General features: G+C 40.7%; 2 protein-coding genes across 3 annotated transcripts; both read left to right on the top strand.

Annotated features, from left to right (window-relative positions):
* Positions 1 to 3,017: 3,017 nt before the first annotated feature.
* On the top strand, positions 3,018 to 10,413 carry klhl26 (kelch like family member 26). Of its 2 annotated transcripts, XM_022739051.1 has the most exons (3): positions 3,018 to 3,262; positions 6,102 to 6,284; positions 6,824 to 10,413. In XM_022739051.1, the coding sequence occupies exons 1-3, from the start codon at positions 3,213 to 3,215 to the stop codon at positions 8,403 to 8,405; spliced, it is 1,815 nt and encodes a 604-aa protein (XP_022594772.1). In that variant the 5' UTR covers positions 3,018 to 3,212; the 3' UTR covers positions 8,406 to 10,413. The 2 variants fall into 2 exon arrangements, with proteins under 2 accessions (XP_022594772.1, XP_022594780.1); XM_022739059.1 differs by lacking the exon at positions 6,102 to 6,284.
* A 2,530-nt stretch (positions 10,414 to 12,943) lies between these two features.
* Positions 12,944 to 26,022, top strand: crtc1 (CREB regulated transcription coactivator 1). The gene is made up of 14 exons (XM_022770392.1): positions 12,944 to 13,069; positions 15,274 to 15,390; positions 15,928 to 16,053; positions 17,038 to 17,099; positions 17,385 to 17,479; positions 18,005 to 18,075; positions 18,160 to 18,203; positions 19,132 to 19,355; positions 20,353 to 20,504; positions 20,642 to 20,881; positions 21,565 to 21,651; positions 24,472 to 24,558; positions 24,660 to 24,834; positions 25,811 to 26,022. Exons 1-14 carry the CDS (start codon positions 12,944 to 12,946, stop codon positions 26,020 to 26,022), a joined length of 1,818 nt encoding a protein of 605 aa, XP_022626113.1.
* The last annotated feature ends 1,005 nt before the right edge of the window (positions 26,023 to 27,027 follow it).

A 27,027-nucleotide genomic window follows, 5' to 3' on the forward strand; every position in this document is an offset into this window, starting at 1 on the left:
TGGTCAAAGGGCTGCAACGGTCCATACAGCAAATCCGTTTTGCTAACAAAACAGCAAAGGAGACATGGATACACTTCTACAACAGAAGAAGGTCAGCGTTCCAGGGGGAAAATTCAGCACTGGATAACCTCTTTCAATATGACACTGGGAGTCTGAGTGAGGAGGAAGAGGAAACCCAGGCAGACCAAAAGATCAAAAAGGTGAGAAGTTCAGATGTACTTTGCAGAGCCAGTAATACCCAAAAAGCAAGACTCTCTCATATGGTGGAGGGAAACTGATGGCCGTTTCCCCACACTGTCAAAGCTGGCAAGATCTCCTCTGTGCATTCCTGCAACAGTTTGAATAAACTGTGACTGAAATGACTGACATATAGCCTTGTGTAGTTGGAACTTGCAACAGACACTATAGACCACAGAATACTGCGCACAAAATGCACTTTTATTTTCTTTTTATTAAGGGAAAAATTTTTTTGAAAAGTTTTTTGTTGATTCCAGGTGATAATCAATTCAAACTTCCCAACCATTCACAACTGAAGCATTGATTTGCTGAGTAAACTGAACCACAGTGGTCTGTATAGCTCAATATGTGGTGTTCAAAGTACTTGTTTTGGTGGGTTTTATTTACTGCTGCTACTTTGCCCATCCTTGGTTTACAGAAAAAAATGTATACATGATTTTTTTGTATCAGCACTTTGCCAGTCCTTGGTTTTAAATGGACAAAAATTTGATATTGGAATTTTTATTTATCATTTGTATCAGTAGAAGCATAAACAGCAGCAAAGTATGTCAAAAGATATTTTTGAATGAAGTATCTTTATTGTCTTTATTGTTAGATAGGACATGCCTAAAACAACCTCAAGCTAAATTTAAACGCTGGCAACTAAATAGAGCCATTGAGTAATTGTGTGATTTATTACCCGATTAGTCGATTAATTGTTTCAATAATCAATGACTAGTTGACCATCAAAATAGTCTTTAGTTACAGCCCTAGCCTCCACCTTTACAGCCATCATGTTGCGCCGATCCGGCAAACTATCCTTTGATCAGCACATAGGACAGCAGCCTTGGAGTCAAACTTATCAACTCTACTCTAACAGCCACCACAGCAACATGTGAGAGATAACAGTAACTGCGGCGGATTTAAATCCCCGATTCCGCTCCATAAAGAGAAACCTGTACTTGTAAGGTGAGAATGGAATGAGGAGAACAATGTAAAATTTAAGGGTTGTTGTTATGAGCAGATTCGTGGTGGTTTATCGGGGTGAGAGCAACTCTGACAGAGATCAAAAGAGTTCAGCCGTTTGTACTGGTGCAACACAATGATTTATTACAAGGTCTGTTATGCTTTACACAGCACCAAGTTAAGCCACCAAAAATAAAATATCTAAAATGTCTTTGATAATATGGGCTAAAAACAATTAAAATTCCATTTAAAAAAGAAGGGATGAGTGTAGAGGCAATTTGCTCTAAGGTGAGGAAAAGCAGACAACAGTGAGTCTGTCGAGATTCAAAGATTTATTATTGAACAGTATGTCAAATTAGAATGAACAACCAGCAATCAACACAATGATCATAAGCAGAGGCAAAGATCAACACATTACTATTTGGCCAAATAGGGTGCAGCGTCTTTCAACCACAACGGTATCAAGAGTCTGGGCCCCCTCCAATCTCTAACTTAGCTCTTTTATACAGTGACTATCACGTACACATGTTTAAGCAGACAGTTCAAATTTCATACAGGGTATAAAGTATGTTTATCTTGCTTAATCATTAAGTGTACATTTATTTGCGGAGATCAGTTCATACGGTTTATTCATACATTAAAAGAGAACATCCAATCCGATTAAAAGAAAACGTTACATGAAATGGAGGAAAACAATTTTTCTCATTACAATGAGGAGAGCTAAAAAGGTCCAAAATATTAAAATACAGGAGGCTAAAAAGTCACTCAGCTTAACAAAAGGGGGATAAAGTGACCGTGTGCGTCCTGGTGCTGCTGGCCTCGCCGGTCACTTCACTTGTCGAACCTCCTCGCTCTGCAGCTGCGTGTGGGTCGCGCTCCTTTTCCTTCTGTTGCTGGCTGGCGTTCGGGACAGCCGCCGCCTGTCAGACGCTTGTTGTGGCTCCCGATTCCTCCCTCTGCTCGTCCTGGTGCCTCAGTCCGTGTAGTTCCTCACCGACGCCGGCTCTCTCCTCTCGTGCAGCGTTTGCCCTCTCCGTCTTTCACGCTCTTCACCTCTACCTGTGCAGTGTTTTCGCACGAGTTGTCACTACTAACAGGGAGCATGCTCAATGGAAAAATCAGGATTTCCCAGAAAGCCTTCCTTCATAACTTTTGAGAAGAAAGCAATCAAATTAAATAAGTGGTGGGTAGAAGTAACATTCCTACTTTCAGTGAAACGTGTATTTTTGGAAAAAAATTCAATAAGAGCAATAAAAATATAAAAGACTATAACTCAAACCCCTAGGTATGACGGATCCCTGACAGCTACTGGGCCCCGGTGCTTGTTTGCTGTGGTCAGCAAAAATATATAATCTACCTCGTTGTAATCAAATACGATTTAAACCCCTCAATTCTCTGATGTTGAAGTGAAGTACCGATACTTCACGGCACTCAAGGGCCTGAACTGAGCTCCAGCAATTAATTGTCTGTCAGCAGAAAACTATCTTGATAATCGATTGATTGTTTTTGTCATTTTTCAAGCAAAAATGCCAAACATTATGTGGTTCCCACTCCCCCAATTGTCAGGATTTTATGCAATTTTGTCGTATATGATAGAAAACTGAATATATTTTGGTTTTACACTGTTCAGTCAAAAAAACAAGCTATGAGAGAACATGCGATTGGGCAGTGGATATTTTATCTGGTGTTATTTCACTACTGACATTTTATAAATAAATCGATAATGAAATAGTCGGTAGTTGCGGCCATAGATCAGATCTAAACACTTCTTCCACCCCTGGTTGGATTGTGACAATGGCGCCTCCCAGTGGGTAGAAGCTGTCAGTACAGGGGGAGGACGGGTATCAAACAGCCGGCAGGAGAGGTCATCACCGTCTTCACTGCAGGTCCACAGACAGACTGCTCTCTGTCCGTGCCTGAACAACAGGCTGTTTCTGCACTTGTAAAGCACCATGAATAGGCCTGTCGTGCTGTTGACCTTCTGGTAACAGTCCTGAAGATGCCCTATGCGAGCTGCCCTGTGCTAGAAGATGGCGGAGTCGGATGGCGGGGATTTTGCTTCGAAACATCCGCAGAACAGGTGAGTGAAGCGGGGTGAGGGTGTGGTGTGTCTGTGGTGTTGGACTGGTCTCTTGGTGTTACCTTGTTCGAAGTCTCCACGGCTCCGGGACTGCAGCTCAGTCCGAGACTGCTGGGGCGTCCCGGCGCCGCGGCTAGACACCAGGAAACACCGAGGAGCTGCCCGGGCCTCCAGGCATCCGCACTGCTTGCGTTTTCTATCGATGACCAGCTGTGGAAATAAAGTAAGGATGTAACAGTTGTCAATTTAGAGGAGGTGGCACACATAAGCCAGTCTGCTGTGTTGTAACAGGTGAACATAACCAGATTTGTACTCAGTTTTTAGGAGAGGTCATTGATAAGCGTTTATCTCTCTACCTCTCCTGTACAAGCTCTTGTTTACTTAAGATTCATGTATGCCTAAGTATATGTAGGTAGAATTGCGTTTGTGCATATCAGGGTGTCTTTGTGTTTATATTTTTTTATAGTAATTATATCCTGTGCAAACACACAAACATGAATAATAAATATTATCATGGCAAAATTAATACTTTGATGCACACTGCCTTAATGTTCCTGTCATCATTAGATTGCCTTAACTGCAATAATTAACCAACTACGGCTGAAACTAAAGATTATTTTCATCAACAATCGATAGATTAATCCATAAAATATCAAAAAATAGTGAAAAACTTTTATTCACAATCTTTGAGCCCAAGGTGATGTCTTAAAATTGCTTATTTTGTCAGACCTGAAGTCCAAACCCAAAGATATTCAAATTGCAATCATATGACAAAGAAAAGCAGCAATTTTTCACATTTGAGAAGCTAAAGCCACCAAGTGTCTGAAAGTTTTGCTTGATAAGGGACTTAAATGATTAATTAATAATCGAAATAGTTGCTGTTTGTTTTCTGCGACTAATTGTTTCAGCTTTAAAACCAACCAAACACATCCAAAGTTAGGTGCAGACAATGATCTAACAATAATAAGCCTAACCGGCCACACATTGCTCAGCAAAATTTAAAGTTGTGAACAGAAATGGTAAAGTTAAATGTGGACAGTCTGTTCTCTTGTTTATGAATGATTCTATTGTGATTAAAATCGGATACAACACCTTAATTGTTGTCAGTCCTCTTCAGAGCCTTGCCCATACTGGATGTATTAATATTTATTTTTAAGAGAAAATCTGATTACAATATATCAGTCAATAGTCATTTTTGATATAAAGAGGTTAAAGATTTTTTTTGTTGCTTCAATTTGGTTGTCTTTCCATGGGACACATGTCACAGTGAGAAAAGCTCAGGTGTTATCAACAAACCTAATGAAGACTGAAGTCCATTTAGCTGCTCATTTTCAGGGTGCTGGTGTTGTGCATGGTGCTTCACTGTCACACTGTTGTGGGCCACTGGAAAACTTGAATATAACAGAGCTGCTGTTTTTGTTATCAGTAACTAACACCTGTGGCTTTTCCTACTGAGTCAAATGTCTGCTGTGAAAAAGGAGTACTGTGACTGAGCGGGACTGCTAAAGTTGAAAAATAAACACACGACCATATTGCCCTATGTCTGTCTTTTGGAGCCTCCTCACCGTGACATGCTATGATGCCAATAGCTGTTGGTTGGCTGGCAGATGATGAGATCCTCAGCTTATTTCTGCAGTAAAGGTGTCAAGAGACACTTAGCATGCCTAAACCTAAACGAAACCTTTTTAGGACCAAGTAACTCATAATTTGATATTCTTTTAATTTAACAGGCTCACTTTGTAGTGGAGGGACCAGTACCCGCTCCATTCAAATGAACATCTGCTGTTTCCTTATATTTGGGCCAATATGGTATATAATGGCAAGACTGGTTCAAATTACTGCAGTCATATCTTTGGCACAGATTAGCAACAGTTTTTAAAATAAACCACGACAATCTATTGCCTGGGCTTAAGTTCCATCTATATCTAAAATTCAGTCCAGATTATTAAAGTTATAGTAATTTTTAAAAAGTGCAATTTGACCATATCCATGAAGCATGAAGTCTCAGTGACTAAATACACAAGATCAGGCCACAGGTATGTAAAGTCTGGAAAAGTAAGAGCACTGTCATATCTGTAAGTTATTGCTCAGTTGAATATAAAATTGTTGAATCCATGTACACACAGGCCTAAATGCTTCGTGGCTTCAGTCTTCAGGCCATTCATTAAATATTTCATGACCTAATTTCTACCTGGTATTAAACTGTGATCTGAATATGAGAAATATTGGGTTAAAAAAAATGGGATCATTCCTTATGTAGTGTTTTAATTTAAAGTGATACCAGGAGGATAATTAATCTCACAGTTTCTGTCTGTGGTCATAATGTCTCATAAAGTCTTTATTTTGTACAATGTTTGCTGACACTTGCATGCACAATAATATTATCTCTACCCAATGCAATGGGTTTTATACCCACAACATGTTGTTTCTGCACCCTGCGATTTTATATGTAGGCCTACTTTTGATATAATGTTTCCACCCACCGTGATCATGCTTCCTACTGGCAGATTCATTTCGGTGTTCTATGCTCAGCAATGAGGTGTTGACACAGAACGACGGCATTTCTCTTCCAGGCAATGTTGCTTCTATGTAGTGTGTGCAGATACGCTCTCATTTCTCATTTCCCCCTGGTCGATTGTAACAGATTAGATTAATCTCATCACTATTTCGATACAGATTAGATTACTTCATCACTATTTCTTTGTGCATCTACATCTTTGGTTAACACCAAAAGCTACAAATCCACAATTTAAGTACTGGAAAAAGGTTGTAGTTATTTGAAAAAAGTGCAGGATCCCTTGATTCACTGCTTGTGACTCGGCCTGTCTTTCTCTTCCAGTATGGCTAACAAGAATAGCACCCTGCGCTGTACTTTCTCAGCCCCAAGCCACAGTACCACTCTCCTTCAGGGCTTGTCGGTCTTGCGGGCTCAGGGCCAACTACTTGATGTCGTGCTGGCCATCAATGAGGAGCGCTTCCAGGTCCACAAAGCTGTGCTGGCTGCTTGTAGTGATTACTTCAGGTTAGTGAAATCATAAGACCCTTTACTGGCCATTTACATTTTTAATTGGAAGCACTTAGCTGATGCTCTTACCCAGAGCAATTTATACTGAGAGCACTGTTAGAGTAAGCAGTTCACAGATCAATCATATTCAAAGCAATTAAGTTGGGAGGGGAAGGTAAGGGTGGGAGAAACAAAATGCAAAATTGTGTACTCGCTTGTGCTTGTTTTTTCTTTCATTTCGTCTTTTGATATGAGCCATTATACTTAATGATTTATATTTAGAGAATTCCTACTGATTTTAAATTGTAGAATGATGTATTCCAGACATTAACAAATGTTTGAAAAATGTAGCCAAATCTACTCTTAATGTTGTTTTGCACATTTTTTCTTTAAATAGTAGTTTTCAGTTCATCTGCTGTGGACACCAGACCTAAAAAAAACACAAAAAAAACACAATAATTCAGAAAGATTCTGTTACTTAGTCATGAAAATTATTGCCCTGCATTTACATGAGATGGAATTATAAAAATGTTTTTTACTGACTTTTTGTGTTTCAGAGCAATGTTTACCGGAGGCATGAGGGAGTCAAATCAAGATACCATTGAGCTGAAGGGCTTGTCTGCCCGTGGGCTGAAACATATCATCGACTTTGCCTACAGTGCAGAAGTCACATTGGACCTGGACTGCATTCAGGATGTCCTCGGAGCAGCGGTGTTTCTTCAGATGGTCCCAGTCGTGGAGCTCTGCGAAGAGTTCCTCAAGTCAGCGATGAGCGTGGAGACCTGCCTGCACATCGGCCACATGGCCACCACCTTCAGCCTGTCTTCCCTCAAGGAGTCGGTGGATACCTTCACCTTTCGTCACTTCCTCCAAATTGCTGAGGAGGAGGACTTTCTGCACATTCCCATGGAGCGCCTCGTCTTCTTCCTGCAGAGCAACAAACTGAAAAACTGTAGCGAGATCGACCTCTTCCACGCTGCCATCAGGTGGCTCCAGTATGACGAGTCTCGCCGGGCTCAAGCCAGCAGTGTCCTCTGCCATGTCCGCTTCCCACTAATGCGCTCCTCAGAGCTGGTGGACAGTGTTCAGACGGTGGACATCATGGTGGAGGACGTGCTGTGCCGGCAGTATCTCCTCGAGGCCTTCAATTACCAGATCCTTCCTTTCCGACAGCATGAGATGCGGTCCTCGCGGACACTCATTCGTTCTGATGTCATGTCACTCATCACCTTTGGTGGCACGCCCTACACTGACAACGACCGCACAGTGAGCACCAAGGTGTACTATCTCCCTGACATCGCTTCCCGCCAGTTCAAAGAGCTGACGGAGATGGAGACAGGGTGCAGCCACGCTTGTGTTGCTGTACTTGATAACTTTGTGTACGTCGTCGGCGGACAGCACTTACAGTACCGCAGCGGCGAGGGCGCAGTGGACAGCTGTTTCCGCTACGACCCACACCTGAGCCAGTGGCTACGGATCCAACCCCTGCAGGAGGCCCGTATCCAGTTTCAGCTCAACGTGTTGCATGGACAGCTGTACGCCACCGGAGGGCGCAATCGATCTGGCAGCCTGTCGTCTGTGGAGTGTTACTGCCCAAAGAAGAATGAGTGGACTTATGTGGAGCCACTTAAACGCAGGATTTGGGGTCATGCAGGGACTCCATGCGGAGAAAAGCTTTATATCTCAGGGGGTTACGGCGTCTCACTGGATGACAAAAAAACTCTTCACTGCTATGATCCCGTATCAGACCAGTGGGACTTCAGAGCTCCCATGAATGAACCCAGAGTGTTGCATGCCATGATCAGCAGCAGGGATCGGGTCTATGCACTGGGCGGTCGCATGGACCATGTGGACCGCTGTTTTGATGTGCTGGCCGTCGAGTATTACATTCCAGAGAACGACCAGTGGACCACTGTCAGTCCCATGAGGGCAGGGCAGTCCGAGGCAGGCTGCTGCTTACTGGACAGGAAGATCTACATCGTTGGAGGCTACAACTGGCACCTGAACAACGTCACAAGCATCGTGCAGGTGTACAACACAGAGACAGATGAGTGGGAGAGGGATTTGCACTTCCCAGAATCTTTTGCTGGCATCGCTTGTACGCCGATTATACTTCCACAAAACACCACACAACGCTAACTGCCAGACCTGTGACTGTGAAGATTTTATTCCGTGTGCTCTTTCTGCCGAACACTGACTCGACACTAGGTGTGAACATAATATAAGATGTTAGTGTGGGTGTGGGGGGTTTATTTGAGGGAATGACCTGAAAAGCTACGAAGCAGCATTACACAAAATAATGTATTATTTTCTATCTTTGCTTTGGGTGAGGTGTGTCTAATCAAGAGGTAGACCTTCATTGATATGAGCAAACCATCATATGAAAACTCTAAAGGGTTTTTATGTTGGGACACTTTTATAATACACTTTTGAATTACAGGATTTGAGAGTTTGTCATTATTCACCAACACATTTTGATACGTTCCTGTGGAAAAGCCTTTAGCAAGATGATGTTCAGAGTAATTTCCTGTTTAAATAACAGATTGACTGATATATTATTGCCAGTCTGATTTTCAGTCAGCTATGACATAATATACAGTATAATCAGTCTTTTTATAACATATAATCAGTCTTTGATTATTGTACACTTGCCTATTTGGAAAATCTAAAATCACTGACAAATGAACTGAAGATATAGGTTCTCTTTTAGAATAGCATAAGCAAAAATTATAACACGTTATTACAAACTATTAGTAATTCTATGAAAGTGTTATTGTTTCACCAATCAAGGGCTTAAGTTTCAGACGGCACAAAGAGGCTCTTTGATTTTATCCTATCCTTTTATCAGAGTAGGTTTGATTTGATAATCGCATCTTTGAGTGAAGGCCTTGAGTTAAAATTTGCTGTGCAAAGGTATTAAGAGACTCAACCTTTATAATGTTGGACTTTTTGATTGTACAGTTGTGTGTGTGTGTATATTTTTTTTATTTGTTGTTTTATTATTCTACCAAAAAAGATAACTGATAATCTTAACTGTTTTTACACGTCTCCTAAAATTTACTGATCAACAAACCACATACCAATGCACAGAATTGATTGCACGAATAAACACAAGCACTGGATGTGTCTCAACTTCGAATCAGTGATTCCACATTATGGTGTTAATGTTCTTTCTTTCGCCCCTCAGTCAACGTTACAAACCAGTGTGGACCTCTTAACGCAGCAACATAAATCTTTGATGTTTGTGTCCATTAGAATGTCAGTGTGTGCTGCTTTTTATGTTAAACAAGTGCTACATGTTGCATTCAGTACATGCTTCTGTCCCAAGCACAGTAACATTTAATGTTGCAGGGGATAACTGTCTTTTAAAAAAAAAAATGTAACTACTGAGCTGTTGCTCAAACCCTCACAAATCTGTAACTTACATGGTAAACATGCTCAAAGTATTTGTCATGGCTGATACTGACTTGTGTTTTTATTTGACTGCCTTGCTGCACTTTTAAGCAGTATCTATCAGACATCTGATTCTGCTGCTGAAGTTATAACTGTACTTAATGTGTGTATAAGGAAGAAACAAGCTTAAAGTTCTTATTTCCTTTTTAAATGTGACCATCTGTATGATGGCGAGGAGTGTCCATTTTAAAACTGTCTCCTGTTTGCCTTAGTGTTTCTTTGTCTTGTTCTACCTGTACCAGTAAAAGCACATTACATTGTTGAACTGCAATATAAAAGAAAGCACTGTAGTCAAAGGGGAATGTAGACATTTGTGTAGCTTTATGTGCATCCTTTATTAAAGGTGTATCATATTTTAAAAATATCCTTCACGTGCTTTTTGTTTTTCTAGTTTGAGAAGATGACGCACACAAGCCAACTGAAGCGCTGCGTCACATCATAAAAGTTGAAATGTTTGTGTCCACTCATTGCCACTGACAAAGTACTGTGCAGTTTTGCCTGATAGAAAAAATTATACTTCTTTTAAATCCAAGAAAAACGTCTTGTAGTAGATTTGCTTTGATGTTTAGGGTCATAGTCCATGGGAATTTTTATTTTCTACTTGATGATGTCGAGCTGTCCAGGTGCAGAGGCAGCAAAGGCTGCACCTTGACACGTGGAATGTCAAGGTGCAGCAGCGCCTTAACTCTGTGGTGTCCGGCCACCATGCTCCATATAACCATGCACCGTGATTTGCTCGTGGTACAATAATGAACAAAGATTTAAACCAGCTCCAATGGTCCCTTTAAGCCTTTAGCTGTTGATCTGGGATTCATTTTTACCTCACTGATCATTCTGTGTTGTGTCTCTGGAGTCATCTTAGCTGGACGTCCACTTCTAGGGAGAGTAGCCACAGAACTAAATCGTGTCCATTTATAGCCAGTTTGTTTAACTCTGGAATGATGACTATCTTAACTCTTTGAGATGCCTTTGTAACCCTCTCAGCTTTTTGCACATCAACAGTATTTCATCGTAAGTCTTCTGCAATCTGTTTTTTTTTTTTGTTTTTTTTTTTGGGAGGTATGGTTCACATTAGCAGATCGTTCTTGTGAATGGCAAACTCATAAATGTATTTAAAAAGTATTTCTTTATAAATCAAAGTAGCTCTAACCCACACCTCCAATCTTTTTTCATTGACTGACACCATGTTTGATAACTTCTGACTCCACTTAGCTTTTATTGATGTCATTAGCGAAGGGATCACATAGTTTTTCCAGCCCACACTGTGAATGTTTGAGTGGCATTATCAATATAAACAAGAACAACACAATGATTTGTATGTTATTAGTTCAAATAGACTGTGTTTGTTCATAATCATAACTTGGATGAAGATCTGAGCATATTTTAGGACAAATTTATATATAAAGGGAGGTAAGGGTTCACTTACTTTTTCTCACCCTCCTGATTCTTGTTTATGTATAAGCTACAGCACCACCAAACACATTCAAGGATTTTATATGTGCTTCTCAACCTTCTACAACCAAACATCGGCTAAGTTGATTTTAGGATTCAGATGCTTTGTGATTTTTTTAAAGGTCTTTTTGGGCATTTTGCCTTTATGAGACAGCGACGGTGTAAGAGATGGGGGCAGAAAGAGAGAGGTATGACATGCAACAAAGGGTCCTGATCAAAGTCAAACTAGGGAGTTTGCAATTATATTGTATTTACCTTAATCCACCAGAACACAAGTTTCCCCAGGCCCAGCAATTGTACAATTTTAAATAAAAAAAAAGGGAATATAGTGTAACAGCAAGAACATTGTTGCTGTTCTATAAACTATAAAAGCCTATTATACTATAACCTAGATGTCCTAAAACCAAATCTTAGGTAATTTTGGTGTGTGTAGCAAGAACTCGAAAAACTATAGAAGGTGGATTTATGCTGTTCAAATGGAATTTGATTCTCTTGTGGAAATGCCAGAGAATGATGGAGCTCAATCCACTGAGAAACAGACAATACTTCTCACCCCTTAATCTTTTCTGCATGGATAAAGTAGCATCCTCCACAATAAGCTAATACCACCAAGATGCACCACTGATTGCTGACTGATGTGTGTGGCCATCAGTCTGTACAAATGACACTCATACTGAATACTGCCAAGGGAGTATAATCATGCATCTCGGTCTTAAACCACTGTTTATATTCCTACAACTGTTTTTTACTACATTTCCTACTTGCACTTCCTACTGGTGTGATCAGAACTTCATACAGTTCATACAGTGTTTTCCAAACATTCATACACATTTAAATGCCTGTGATTTGTAACATATGTGACACAGATGCACCTTTCAGTGCAGTTCATTAATTGCTTATAATTTGAAACACTGTAACTGTTCTACTTTAAATAATGATTTTTACCTCACTTCATTTCATTTTTTCTATTTGATGTGTAAATATCCATGTCTACTTTATTGTTGCCATTAATAAAGGGTTGTTTAAGCTATAATTAATGAACATTATTAATGGTTAGGATTAGAGGATAGCAACATATGGTTTGCCAGGTTGTGTAAAATCTTTCCCCGGCATGACACTTCCGTCTTTTTAGCCAACTACCTTATTATATTTTTTTCTTAGTGTTAATTACAGAAACCCTGGGGAAAGGTCTATTATTCCATCATAGGGGTACTGTAATTTTGCAACCAACAATTATTTTCATTATTAATACATGTCACGTTTATTTTCTCTAATCGCTTGTCGATTGTTCAAGCCCAAAATAACATATAAGGCAATAATTGTTTTAATTTTTACTGACCAACAGTCAAAAACCCAAGGATATTGATATTACTGTGATAGAAAACTGGGGCAACTAGCAAATATTCACATATGAGAAGCTTGTACCAAGAATGTTCCTTGAACTCTTGGCATTTCTGCTCAAAAAAGACTTTTGGGGTTCTCAAAATTTTCAGTATCGGTTACTGGGTCCCTGGGGAAATCGTGAAACTGTATAGTGGGCACCAACAGGGGCCCAACAACAAAGTTTTGCCCCCGGTGTTCCTCAGGAGGAGAGTCCAGTCATGTTTGTGCTGTTTCATTGGAGACTCACCCACCAACAAACCCTGGGCTACTGGCAACAGCTGCAGAGGCAAAAGGCGAAATAGCAGATACGCTGACCGTGCGCAATGACGACACAACAAGGCCCAGGCGTAGTGCGTAACGTAACATTCCATTGAGAAGAAGAGGGAAAGATGGCGTCCTCTAACAATCCTCGCAAATTTAGCGAAAAAATCGCTTTGCATAATCAGAAACAGGCGGAGGAGACTGCTGCGTTTGAAGAAGTGATGAAAGACTTGAACATCACCAGAGCAGCACGGGTAAGACGCGCACACCCCCGGCTGTTTACATTTTGTTACATCGCTGTTTTTGCAGCTAACGAACGCTGCGGAGATAAATCTGAACGTTGGGATGCTAAAGTGGCTAAAGTTAATATTAACGTCCTCAATGTTATCTGCACCGGTGCAACACCACAAAATCACGTTTTCACCCTGCCTGCAAAAAAAAAAGCACCCTGGCCTTCTTCAGGGTATAGCATGTGCAGCGTTAACCAGCTTATCTAGCCTGTGTAGTGTGCACCTGTGCTCTTGTATGTGGATGGTTTGAGCAGCTGACATTTCATTAGCAAACACATCGGCTGGCATGTAAATCACAGTATAATAACATGTTTGGAAAGTCAGCTGCTAGAAACTGCATAGGAGCGGCATCTCTGTGAGGGATCGTATGTGATAACCAGTGACTGTCCTCTTTAGGTTAACCATCTACTACTAGCTTAACGTTACCCGTTACACTAGCTCGGCAGCTATTTGTTAACAATAAGCAAACATCAGACTTGTCGGAAATAAAGTCAGCTCTAAATGGCTCACATGTCTGTTTTCCTAGCTCTAACAGTTTAGTTTAGTCAGTGTACATTAACGTTAAGTCAGCATAACTTTGTCAACTTTCTCTCAACAATGGTAAACAGATGAGTTAACCACCAGGGCTGCAACTAACAGTTTTATTTGTGTATAAAATGTTGGAAAATTGTAGAAAATGACCGTTGTAATCCCACAGCCCAACACGATGTCTTCAAATATCTTGTTTTGGTCCACCAACAGCCCAAAACACAGATATATTTGGTTTACTATTATGTAGGACAGATAAAAAACAAAGAAACAGTAGATTCTCAAATTTGAGAAGTTGGGAGGCAAAGGTTGGTCGTTTTTGCTTGAGAAAAATAACTGATATTAATTGAATTATTCATTTATCAGAAACTACCAATTCATTTTCTGTCTGTTGAGTTATGTTCCAGCTCCATTATCAATAAACCTGCTGATTATTATCATCCCATGTTTAGTCAAGAGCTGGAAAGAGTACTTGGTTTGTCCTTTATTACATTGATATAAAATAAGTGATTTTCATAATTTAAGTAATCAATTGATAAGAACTGACATTGGTTCCAGCTGCTAAAATGGGACTAGCTGCTTATTATTGTAAGTTAACAGGCAATTTTAAGATGTCACTTTGGGCTCAGACGTGATAAGAATTTTTCACTATTTTCTTACATTTTATAGACAAAACAATTTATTTTATTATTCAAAATAAAAATCTACAGGTTAATTGATAATTGAAATAATTTAGTTGCAGCCCTAGTTTCCTCTATAAAGTATCATAAAATAGGGAAACATGCCCATTATAATTTCCTCAAATAAAAGTTATTGGATTATAGTCCAATAACATTCAGTTAACAAACATATAAAACACAGTGACGAAGCAAATCTCAATATTTTAGAAGCTGAAACAAGGCAATGTTTTTTCAACTTGAAAAGTAACTAAAATGATTCATCAATTATCAAAATTGCTGCCAATTTTTGGTCAGTCAATTGATCAAGTAGTCGTTCCAGCTCAATGTACCACAAAAAGGAACAGCTTGTTGCCAGGAAACGTTTGGGCTAATTGTCGGCCCTATTGCTGGAAATGATGCCCACTTAGCACATGCTGCATCAGTGTAAACCTGAGCTGTACTGTCATTTACTGCATGGAGAAGAATTGAATTAACTTCTCTCAGATTTGTGGTCTCTGCCAGATTTCTTTGTGTTTCCATCCAAACATCCGTCCATTGCATTTGTTCAGATCAATCTTACTGCAGTTCATTATTGGTAGAAGAGGCCTTCCATCACATGTCACACATAATGACATACATGACTTTTGTGACTGATTTCTCTATGAAGACGTGTGGCTGATGTACTAGCCAGATGTGTTACATGGAAAGTCTGATCTGTAATTGCACCAGCTGTCAGTCAGGTGTCACTCACATCAGCTGATGTGGTCTTTATTTGCTATGAAAGATGTTGTCTGCCTCTTGATTGTTCATGAAACAGCCACATCTGCCTGTCTCATCATGTTTCGTCTGTCAGTTAATGAAATCATTAATCGTTCATTTCACCACTGTGGACTGGCAGGCGTCATTCATTTTTAGCATCACTTTTTTTGTGAATCAGATCAGTCATTCACTCATGCTTTCATGCAATTTTACTTTGCACAGTTGCAGTTACAGAAGACCCAGTATTTGCAACTAGGGCAGAATCGTGGACAGTACTATGGAGGCTCACTGCCCAATGTCAATCAGATTGGAAATGGCAACATTGACCTGCCTTTTCAGGTGAGCCCTTAGCCTCTCGGCTGGTAAATCAAAGGTTTGTTCTCGAACAGTGTACCTTTTTTAGTTGTTGGCGATAATATTGGACACACAAAGGCTGCAGTTATCTGTAGTATTGGTGAAAGATTGGCTCAAAACAGTGAATAAAGCAATTAAAGAAAGTCTGCAGGCTTAGCTTAGGTTATGACGGTAGTAAAGTGTCCAGAAACGACCTGCTGGTCAAAGCTGCAAGGTCCGACCGGTTTTATCTTGGTTCAAGAGTGAAAGAATGAAAGGATGAATGAAGTGTACTACAAGGCATACCAGTTCTACCCTGCAGTGTAATTTGGTTCCAAAATTTTTAAGTATATCATTGCTTGTCACGGCTTTCCATCTTTAAATACATTTGCCAACTCGAGCATCAGTATGGGGGGCCCATGGCTTGACTCATTTTGAAATGAACACATTTGCACCATTAATCCTAAGACATTATCCAAAGACAGTTTTGCTGTGTGAGTAAGTGGTTTTGCTGGCCTCATTCACCTGGTGTGCTCACTCTAGAACTCGGTGCTGGATACCAGTCGGACAACCAGGCACCACGGGCTGGTGGAGCGTGTTTACCGTGACCGGAACCGCATCACATCTCCTCACCGCCGGCCACTGTCAGTCGACAAACACGGACGCCAAATATCCTTTGTCTGAAAGCGCGTGGGGATGAGGATGTTTTGACTTTATTTGTAGTTGCTCTGCTCCGAATCTGTACCCAGAGCCTGCTTTATCACTGCAGGGTTTACACCTTTGGTCTTGTTTTGGCCTCTTTTTGATAACAGACACTTGGGTGACTTGGACCTCCTTGGCCGTTTCCAAAGACATAACATGATCTGAGTTGGTCTCAAGCGTGAACAGTTTCTGTCCAATTCTCATAGACACAAATGCAATGACATTTCATTTCAGCATATTTCATAGTTGCAATGATGGATAAACTTTAAAATGAATCTAAACTTGAGATGGGATATAAACTGTATGGGAGGATCTTCCAGCTCTGGCTCTTTATTCACAGTACCATGATAGATGAGAGTTGATTACATGGTTTAGCTAACAGAAGTAAGTAAGGAGTGTAATTGCTATGTATTAGACAAATAACACTGGAATTATTTTGTTTACACAGTGTACTAAACCAGACAAATTTGCATACAAAATGGTTTGTGAGGAATACATGCAGCATGTTAGCATCTGAAACCTCAGAGTGAAACAGTGGATAGTTGCCCAATCCATTTAGAGTGATGCCTCTGCAGTATATGTAGGTCTGACACATGACAAATACCACCAGTTATGGTTTGATACCTCTAATGGTGAGGTATCATCACACAGTGCTGCAGTGTTTGACAGATTTCGATAAAAGTGAGGTGAATTTGAGAGCGTGATATTGAATGATACAATATGAGACAGTGTGTTGTCACACTTCTGTTGACAGGATTATTCTTAGAAATATGTTCCACCATTAGGTAACAAGACGCTGACTGAAGCCCTTTTCAAAGTAATTGGATCCCAGTAACACTTGTGTGTATGTATCAGGTCTATTAGGTTGAATCAGCCAAGAGACATAAAAGTATGGATTAGCTTGGATCCATTTTTCATCCCGCCTACTTTATTAGCCTTAACTAAATTCACATTGACAGCTGTCCTTACAGCTCAGTTTACCTCTCCCCACCGCCAGACACTAGCTGGAGAAGGTAAGCCACCTCCCCTTGTCATTTTGCCAAAGTGATAACTGAGGCACAAAACTGGATACAGCTCAATTGCAAAAATTAAAACATGACACCTGTGTGTCCGTGTTGATACAAAATTTCCAGACTCAACCAACACAAAGAAGACCACACATTTGCTGAATGACGGCAAACAAGTGTTCATAACAGTGTGAGATTCTTGATGGGTATGATGCTGTAGACTTGGCTATCTGCCCTCAGTGTGGATTTGGCAGTGATTTTGCTGACATCTCATCTTTCTAACACATACAGGACAAATTCGGACTCTGCCTTACACCAGAGCGCCATGAATCCGAAGCCCCAGGAGGTGTTTGCAGGGGGATCACAGGAGCTGCAGCCAAAACGAGGTAACGGAAGATCCAGTTACAAAGACACAAGGCCTCTTTTATTTATTAATGTGCCAGTGCAGGCGGCAAACCTTAAATGACACAAAAGGGTTGATGTCACAAAGAAGTGGATCTAGACTCCTCGTGAAATATTTATAGAGTAAATGGATACTGATCTCTGGCAAAGAACTACTTCAGCATGTATTATAGCACACAGCTGGCTGTAGAGAAGTGACATCTCTTAATGAAGCTGACTCAGGATGATCTAGAGAGCAGGATCAATAATTCACTGATTATCCATGGATTATGTCTTTTTATGTGTGAGGCTCTGCTATAATGAAGCCAAGATTGGCTGGCATCCACAATCTGTCTGGTGGTCACCTTGCTATTTTTAGAGACTCGGCAATCTAGTGCACAGCAATATATTCTGCATGACTGGGTGGGATATTGATGACTCATTTCTTGCACTGATTTGAATTGTTGTGTATTTTGTCATAGCAAGCAACTGTGTCTTGCTGTTTCACTAATTAGTACTGCTGCTAACAGTGCCTGGGACGGAGAATTCAGAGTCAAATGCAGACAAGGATGCGCAGAAACAGTTGTGGAATGATAAGAAGGTACTGATGGGAGAGGGAAGGGCTGCAACCTGTACACTTGTTAAGGTACAAGATTTGCAGCTCATGATTACGTTTTCTCCTCAGGATGATGCATCAAAGCCCAACGCGTGTGATGTCCCGGGAATCAAGTGAGTGGCTCAAGTGTATTGTATTATTATTCTTTACAGTGAAACTCGGGGGTTAGTTACACAGCCATAAATAAGTCATGCTGTAAGTGCACCGATACAAGACAGCCGGTCTAGCTACACTAGAAACATACTGGAAAGGCACTTAAACACGCTGCATGTAGTCCTAGAGGAAATGGCCCCAATGCTGGTATAACACATCTGATCCCAGTGAAAGGCAGAGTCTGGAAAGCGGTCATTGGTGCTTTTAATATTATTGTAAGGGCGTCTGTTGTTTCTTTTCAGCACCACTTAATTTAAAATGAGGTTTAAATAAATGTTATGCTGTCCAAGTCACTAATGGATCACTGATGCTAAAATAGTACAGGAATCAGAAATGTTCCTCCCACATTAATTAAATATATTTTCATACACGGACTGATCCTAAATAACAGCTCTTAAGTGTTCTCTGGTGCTGTTAAAGGTTTGTTTACATCTGTAATGTTTGTCATGGGCCTGCATTTCCAATTCTAATCATTTATGAAGCATAAAATTCAGTAATTTCAGTCAAACTCGAGCAATTTCATATTTCACTGACTGGGCCTTGTAGTTTTCCCTGCCATGTGGCCAGTCACACTACATTAAAGTTCTGCTAAGGCGAAAAGAGTTTTATTGGCCTGACATAAGTTATGTTACATCTGTTAAAATGCGCTTTTAAAGGATTTTTAATTTCAAGGAAAATCACGACAGTAACATTATTGGTTCATAAATGGCCAGATTTAAATAGGTATTGAATTATGGCATGAGGTATCAGTGTCTTTAGTTAAAAAATATTGGCATCTTTGTTTGTTGATCAAAGTCTAGACCACATATTGTGTCACAGAAAAACTAAAAAGCGTTTCTCATGACTGATGGAACTTTGTTTTTCTTTTCTTTTTTTCTTTTTTTTTAGTATATTCCCATCACCAGACCAGGAATTGAACCCATCCGTGCTCCCAGCTGCACACAACACCGGCGGTTCGCTGCCTGATCTGACTAACATCCAGTTCCCTCCTCCGCTATCCACCCCGCTGGACCCCGACGACACCGTGGCCTTCCCCTCCCTCAGCTCGTCCAACAGCACAGGCAGCCTGACCACCAACCTCACCCACCTTGGCATCAGCGCTGCCAGCCACGGTAACAACCTTTCATTTATGCTCGCCATGTGAGGAGGTAGAGTGATGGGAAAAACTGCTGTATGCTTTACACTCGCACTTCACTTTAATTGTTATTATGAGCACTGATGTAGCGCAAAAAAAAATTTGTAGTTATCAGTTTTAGTGTTAATTTGGAACTGGATAGTAGGTCAAATATTTAGTTTGAAACAGCCACAAAGTAAAACAGTAGAAGATATCAAACCTAAGAGTTGCTACTGGTGATATTGTGTTTTCCCTTTAAATCATTTGCCTATAAAGCAATTTGTGAAACAAAGCTCAAAAATATGTCAGCAATATTGTCAAAATGCCAAAAAGTAACAGGATGCTATTCTACGCTCATATCTGCGACCTCAAGTGAAAGCACATGCAGTGTTGGCATGAGTGCTGAGTCTGGATCAGCAGGTTGTTGGCTGCCTTTTCATCATTTCCGATGACTTGGCCTTTCTGAGCTGATGATCAGTTTGGCTCAACAGCATCAATTAGTCACAGCCTCTCATATTTGAACCTGAAGAACCACGTAGGAGCTGTACAAAAGCACAATGGACTTGTGTCTTGGTCATATGCTATTCTGCAGTAAACTGTTACGCATTCCACTAAAGCTGCAACAGTTACTTGAATTGAGCAAATATTTTGATAATCGATTAATCATTTTTTAAGAATAAATGTCAATGTTCTCTGGTGCTAGCTTTTCAAATATAGTATTGGAGTAATAGAGTATTTCCTGACATTTTATAGACCAATGGACAAATTGATTAATTGAGAAAATAATCAGGGGATTAATCATAATGATCATAATGACAAAAGTCATTATTTGCAGCCCTAGTTTTAACCATAATCTAGCAGCCAGAGTTTGAGGACATGGTTCTTCCTAGAATGTAGTCATTGGTGTCAGTCTTCTTATTGAAATTGCTGACTGTCACATCAGTCAGTAGGTCTGAGTTGAGGTGTATTCATCTTCTTTTTTTTTTTCTTCCCAGGGATCCCTACCTCTTCTCAGCCCACCATGACTGTAACGGCACAGCGCCGGCAACCTCCTGTGGTGCCGCTCACCCTCACCTCTGACCTCCATCTTCAACAGTCCCCGCAGCAGCTCTCACCCACCCTGTCCTCACCTGTTAACATCACACAAGTAAGGAGCTGTTGGGCCAGTGTAAAGTTGTGGCCTGGGTGGTGTTTCTATAACAGTAAAGCGCTTTGACTCTAGGAGGGTAAAGAGTTGAAATTACACACGAACCCTAAACAGAGCGTGTATGCTTCTTTCTTCAGGTCGTGCCAACGGAGTCGTTGACCCTGGAGCAGCAGCTCGCCCAGTACCCCCTGTTCAACCAGTTGACGGCTCAGGCCCAGGCCCAGCTGCTCAGCGACCTGCAGAAGCAGCAGCAGGCCCTGCCGCAGGGCATCCAGCTCATCGCCTTGCCAACTCAGGCCTCCACTGGTACAGTCACCGCCACTGCAAGCAGCCCCTCACCAGACAGCCAGACGACCGCCAGCATCAGCATCAGCTCGGTAAGGAGCCAGGAAGTCTAATCAGAGACTAGAAGCAGAGATAAAACAGTTAACCTGATGAAATGACTGGGACTGTTTTGCTTATTCTTAAGGTTCTATTCATTTTGTCACTTTATTGTTCAACCCAGAACACCCAGTGAATATCTTCACATCCTTTTTATGCTACAGGGCTTTTACATTAATTTGTCATTTTTTAGAATAACTCACCTTATTTACTCTTGACTATCAGATCATTTTTATTAGTTGTGTGATGATCAGGAAGATGTTAACAGGGTTTTTTTTAAAGCTGACAAATTCTTCTCACCATTTGACACTTTTAGCATTTTCTATAGTTTTCTCAGCTTTTGTGTAGGCTAAGGCATTTTGAGATGCAGTTGATGAAAAGGATGAAATTGGCTTATATAAACTTATACGAAACACATATACACCTTTGACCACTCTCTATAACACAACAATAACTTCAGCTATGGTATCAGATGTTACTATTCCACAGTCACATTTTCCAGCCACAGAGCTGTCCCACAGTTTATCAGGTGGTGATTCCTAATACTTCCCACTTACATGTATACACTTTATACATACTGAGCAGGTCCTTGGCTGATGCCCTCTCACACCCCGTCCTTTGAAATTTGTGTGTGCCAGGCATGAAGCTTAGTGCTAGCTAACCCTCTTCCCTCCAACAGTACCGCAATCAGACTGGCTCACCAGCCACTCAGTCTCCAACCTCCCCAGTCTCCAATCAAGGCTTCTCCCCCGGCGGCTCGCCTCAAGTAAGGGCCCACCCACCGAGCTAGCTGCTGTTTGGGGAAGGGCTTTGCGTCTGGGGGGAAAGCTAATTGTAGATGAGTTAGGCTGCTTTTCATTCTCTGTATCAGCAGTTAACCACTCATGGTGTCAACAGCTGCATAACTCATTTCTTCATCACCACTGTCACTGTTCACTGTGTGCATGACAACGTGGCGATAGTTTGTTGATGGAGGCCCGACCATTTGTTACTGTGAACATGTTAATGTTCATTTGAGCTACACATGATTGAATCTTATGTTCATTTGTGGTGAGCTGCAGGATGAAGACAAGAGGTCTCAGATTGTTGTGAATAGACTAAATAGTGTTCCACAGGTAAATTATGAAGTAGTGTATTGGCTACAACTGTGATACACTCATCCTGTTGGGAAAGTTTCCCTAAGAGACCATTAATCTAAGGACAAGGAAGTCCTCATCATTGAGGCCTTTTCTCCTGTAGAAGTGAAACATGAAATACGGTAATACACAAAACACACATTTTTGTAACTTCCCATCAGTCTCATACCTGCAGTTTGAGCGGTAAAATCATTTTCTCTGGCAGTAAGCATTTTTCAGTCTTGAGTGTCTCTGAGCTCATCATCCATGCCGGCCGTTATTCTTGGCTGTTTTCTGCAGTAACAACGTTGGGAGATGCTATGAACCCGATGCCAATCATGATGCTTATATTTGCTCCGTGGCAGCAAAACACCAGATCATGAGCCTTCAGAAACACCTGCAGGTTACCCTGGACTACCACAACATATTTATGGCTGACTCTTAACAGCTTCACTATAAACTAGGGCTGCAAATGAGATCGAAATATAATCAAAATTGCAATATGAACAAGTAGCAACAGTGACAACATTTTTGTGCATTATTAGCACCATCAGCATTGTGGTGCTACAGAGACGCCCCGGCCTACAAATCATATTCTCCAGACTTTTTTTTTTGTTTGTTTGCATATCGTTCAGCCCTTCTATAAACAGACTTGAAAACACTCTCTAGCTTAGCAAATTTAAGGCTACAAACAACCCATAATGCAACACTCTCAGTAGAAGAGCCTGTTAAAGCAGTCCTCTCTGCATTCAGAAAGAATATTTGATGTTCTGAACATGTAATTGTCTAGTCTTTGAATATAAGACAACTTCCACTTTTTCCAACGTAATTACCAGAAAAAAATATCTTGTTACATTCTGGCCAATATCATATCAGTTGTTTTTTGGTTTAAAATTTAAACTTAGTTGAAATACATTTCTTAATTAATTGGTTGTGTGTTCGTTCCCTCAAACAGACTTTATTTCAGAGTAATTCTCCCATGTATTTTGGGTCATTGGAACACAACTCTGCCTCCATTAACATCTGCTATTTACATACATACAAACACAACATGTCGCTGCCTCCTTTGGGGAAGAGTCATCAGAGCTTTATTCCATCTTCTATAAAACATTTGGCAGAAAGGAAAGGACAGCTGCATGTGTTTTAATAATACACGTTATGTGTTCAGTGTTTTCCAGGGTGCATGGCCACTTAATGGCTAAAGGCCACATCAAGAAAAGCCATTACTCTGTCAAAAGCTGAAAGATAAGATGTCAGAAAAATGAAAATAACAGGTTTTTTAGTTAATGTGAGAAAGCTGACTTGGAAATATGAGGAGGAGGGTCTCAAAAAGGGAAAAAGTACAGAGGTAAAATCTAGACCAGCTAAGACTTTCACACACTGATTAATGTCCTCGGCATCAGTAACTAAAAGGTTAACGTTGGAAATGGTTAGACTGGGACTCCACCACTAAAAGAAAGCCAATCACACAGTGCTGACTCTGTGTCCAGTGGTGCTTTTCTCATTGCAAGAATATTTGAAAGGGAAAACCTGGTATTTGTCTGCCCGGTGGTGTTCTCACATTTTACTCACCTCTTTCATTGCAGAGATGTGGAACATGAAGGCTCGGGCAAGAGTGACACTGAGTGGGGGAAAGAGCCTCTGTAGATTTCCAAAAGCACTTAAATTCAAAAGAAATCATCTCAAATGCTTGCCTCTTAGTCTAAGTGATGGTAAACATAGAAAGGAAATCTCTAGATATCCTGTATAAGGTAGAGTGGTGGATGAAAGTGTTTGAGATGGTTTCTGTTGAATAGATGTTTTTGCTGTTGGGTCATTGTGCTCTTTGCCCTCATCAACCTTGTTCTTGTTGGAGTCAACGTTTTTCAAATCTCTTCAGCAGTAGCAAATGAACAATAGTTGTAATGAACTAAAATATGAGAATAACCCTTTTGTTGCCAGATGCCAGAATTTCCCTTTAACAAATTGATTTGTGTTTGTGTCGTCATGAACAGGGCTGCCGCGGTCAACGCATCACTGCACTGTTGTATATCCCTGTCTGCAGGGACGGGACAAACAACCACACCATGTTCATTCTCCCATTCCATGTCTTAGGGTTTCTTTTCTTTTTTTTTTCATTTGAAATTATTAGGTGTGTTTGTTTAATTTGAATAATAAATCATAAAGAAAATCCCTTTATTTAAAGTTTTTTTCGAGTGTTTCATTCACCTCTTTTTGTCTCTCGACCACGACAGCTCTAATCCAGAAAACCATTTGCTTCGGTCACTGCTCGGTCTGACAGTCGTGTCACTTTGTGTTTTGCTTGTGTTTTCTGTTCTTCCTTCGCTGAAATGTCTGCTTGTGGGCCCAGATAACCTGCCCTCTGGCTAATATTGCTTTTTTTTTGTGTGTGTGTGTGTGTGTGTGTTTTTAATTGTTGCTGCTTTCTTACCAGTTGTTCTGAATTTTTTGGTTTACTTCTCTTCCTCCAGCACATCCCTGTGGTGGGCAGTATATTTGGCGACTCCTTCTATGATCAGCAGTTGGCATCGAGGCAGACCAATGCACTTTCTCACCAGGTGATTCAGAACGCTCAGAAAGCCAATAAGCAGCAGTGACAGAAATGTTTTCATCAGATAGTCACTGACTCAACGCCACGTTTCAATTGTCTGATTTCTAGCTGGAGCAGTTCAACATGATCGAGAACCCCATCAGCTCCACCAGCCTTTACAACCAGTGCTCCACCCTCAACTACACACAGGCGGCCATGATGGGCCTCACTGGGAGCAGCCTACAGGACTCTCAGCAGCTGGGCTACAGTAACCACGGCAACATCCCCAACATCATCCTAACAGGTAGCCACACCAGCCAGTCCATTAGATACACTTTTGCCCTATTCCACTTGAGTTTGACCATGAGCACATGGGACTCATTTAGACACAGTTATGTGGTTGTAGCAGGAAAAACTACATCTACCTCCTAGTTTGGATGCTGCAGCGTAACTGCGGAGTAGTATTGAGTTTAACTTCTTTCCCAGGATGAAATTACCTTCTTCTTCCAGCGCAAGATGACAGTGATGACATGTAGGAATTTATCTATGGTTAAATGCAGGATATAGTAACGGTGATGTCATACTCGCCCCCAGTGAAAGTTGAGATATCAGAATGCAGCAATGTTACTAAATGTATGTCCAATATGTCTGACCACATTCTGTTGTAAACATCCATCGCAGGTCACAGGCTGACTGCTGTACTTGGATTGTCCTGTGCAATGAGGATTTTTTTTGTAACATCACTGGTGCTCATGTTTGTTTTATCTCTAAATAAAGTGGCTAGATAATCTGTTTTATGCAGCCCGCATGATTGTCAGTCTGCCTGTGTTTGTTGCTCCACTGGACCTATTTTTAGTGCCGTCGCTGTGTTCAGAGATCTCAACAATTACTTTGGAAAGTGCAGTGTCACATAAACAACAGAACTGTGGCACAGTGTTCGAAAAAGACTCTCCACACATGTCACATGGTGGCATTTTATGATCCTTTAAGCTGAAAATAATATTTTAACGATATTTGTTCTGGCTTTATGTGTAATTGTGTGTAATAATTCTTTGTATTTATTGTTTACTTTTCCCAAATTATATAAGTGTCAAATGACAGCTTGATTAAAATGTTCAAAATAACATAACCAGTGTAACATACTAGAAAATAGTTTGTAGTTACCGTTGCCATTTAAGAAATGCAGATACCTCTTTAAATTTATTGTAAAAAAACATACGACTGTCCCGTGTTTCTCAGACGTCAGTATCACCGTCTTTCTCTATTGTCTCATTTCTCAGTCACAGGCGAGTCTCCTCCGAGCCTCTCCAAAGAGCTGACCAACTCTCTGGCCGGTGTTGGTGATGTCAGCTTCGACGCAGACTCTCAGTTTCCTCTGGACGAGCTGAAGATCGATCCACTCACCCTGGACGGACTGCACATGCTCAATGACCCCGACATGGTGCTCGCCGACCCCGCCACCGAGGACACGTTCAGGATGGACAGGCTGTAACGTTAGAGGCCGACTGTGGCCAAGAACAAGAAGGGGAAAAAAAAAAAAAAAAAACCACACTAACTTGTGAATGGAGAGAAGCAAAGGGCAGGATGAACCCTCTCCCTCGTTGCATGGCTGTCCAGCTGTCCGACCTCGCCCTCGACTTCGTGAAGCCCTTTGAAACGATGCGCCACCAAAAGACAACAGGGAAAAAGACATCCAGTGGCTTGCCGGGGAATGGCCTCGCTGTCGTTTTGAATGAGATTGGTCGCTCAGCGCTTTCGCTAGCCTGCTGTGTTTACAGTGTACCATTACATGCCACATATATTCCAAAAACGCACATTTGACTATTTTTTTTTTTTTTTTTCTTTTCATATCCACTGTACTATTTGTTTTTGTTCATAATTTGCTCGTAGCAGGAAGCTGCTAGGACATTGGGCTAAACCGTTCCCGTTATAACGGCTGTGTTCAAAAACAAACAAAAAAGAAAAAAACTTTGCTTTCCTGTACCCGGCAATCAAATGAATCGGTTTTTCCCATCATGCCGTAACGGCTTTCTATTTCACACTCAAAGCTTTATTTTTGACAACCAAATGTTATTTTCATCATGTACTGTATGTTTTGATGCTTTATGTATTTATATGTTCTATTTATTTATTTGGTTAAAGATTTTATATTCCATTTCATAATTTAAATTTGATGCCAAAATGCTCTCTGTAGGCATAGTGTAAAATTGCACTGATGTAATTTGTGTCTATTTATTAATTACTAACATATTTATATATGTGTTTGTTAAGCTACTTGGTTAATGAAGGAGTGCAAAACCTCCCCATAGTTGCTCTTTGGTGTTCGATGTGCCATTCTCTGATGTGGGACGTGGTAGACGTTGCCATGCTGCAGCCCAGCGGTCAAATCAAAATGTCATAGTTTCCAGAAATGGATTTGGGTTTTATGCCATTTGAATTAATTCTTTTCTGAGAAAATCATCAGGTATTTCTATTTAACTAGAAAGCAAGAGAAACG

The sequence above is a fragment of the Seriola dumerili genome, unplaced genomic scaffold (genome assembly GCF_002260705.1).
Source record: "Seriola dumerili isolate Sdu_G_001 unplaced genomic scaffold, Sdu_1.0 BDQW01000002.1, whole genome shotgun sequence".
In the NCBI taxonomy this organism is placed as follows: domain Eukaryota; kingdom Metazoa; phylum Chordata; class Actinopteri; order Carangiformes; family Carangidae; genus Seriola; species Seriola dumerili.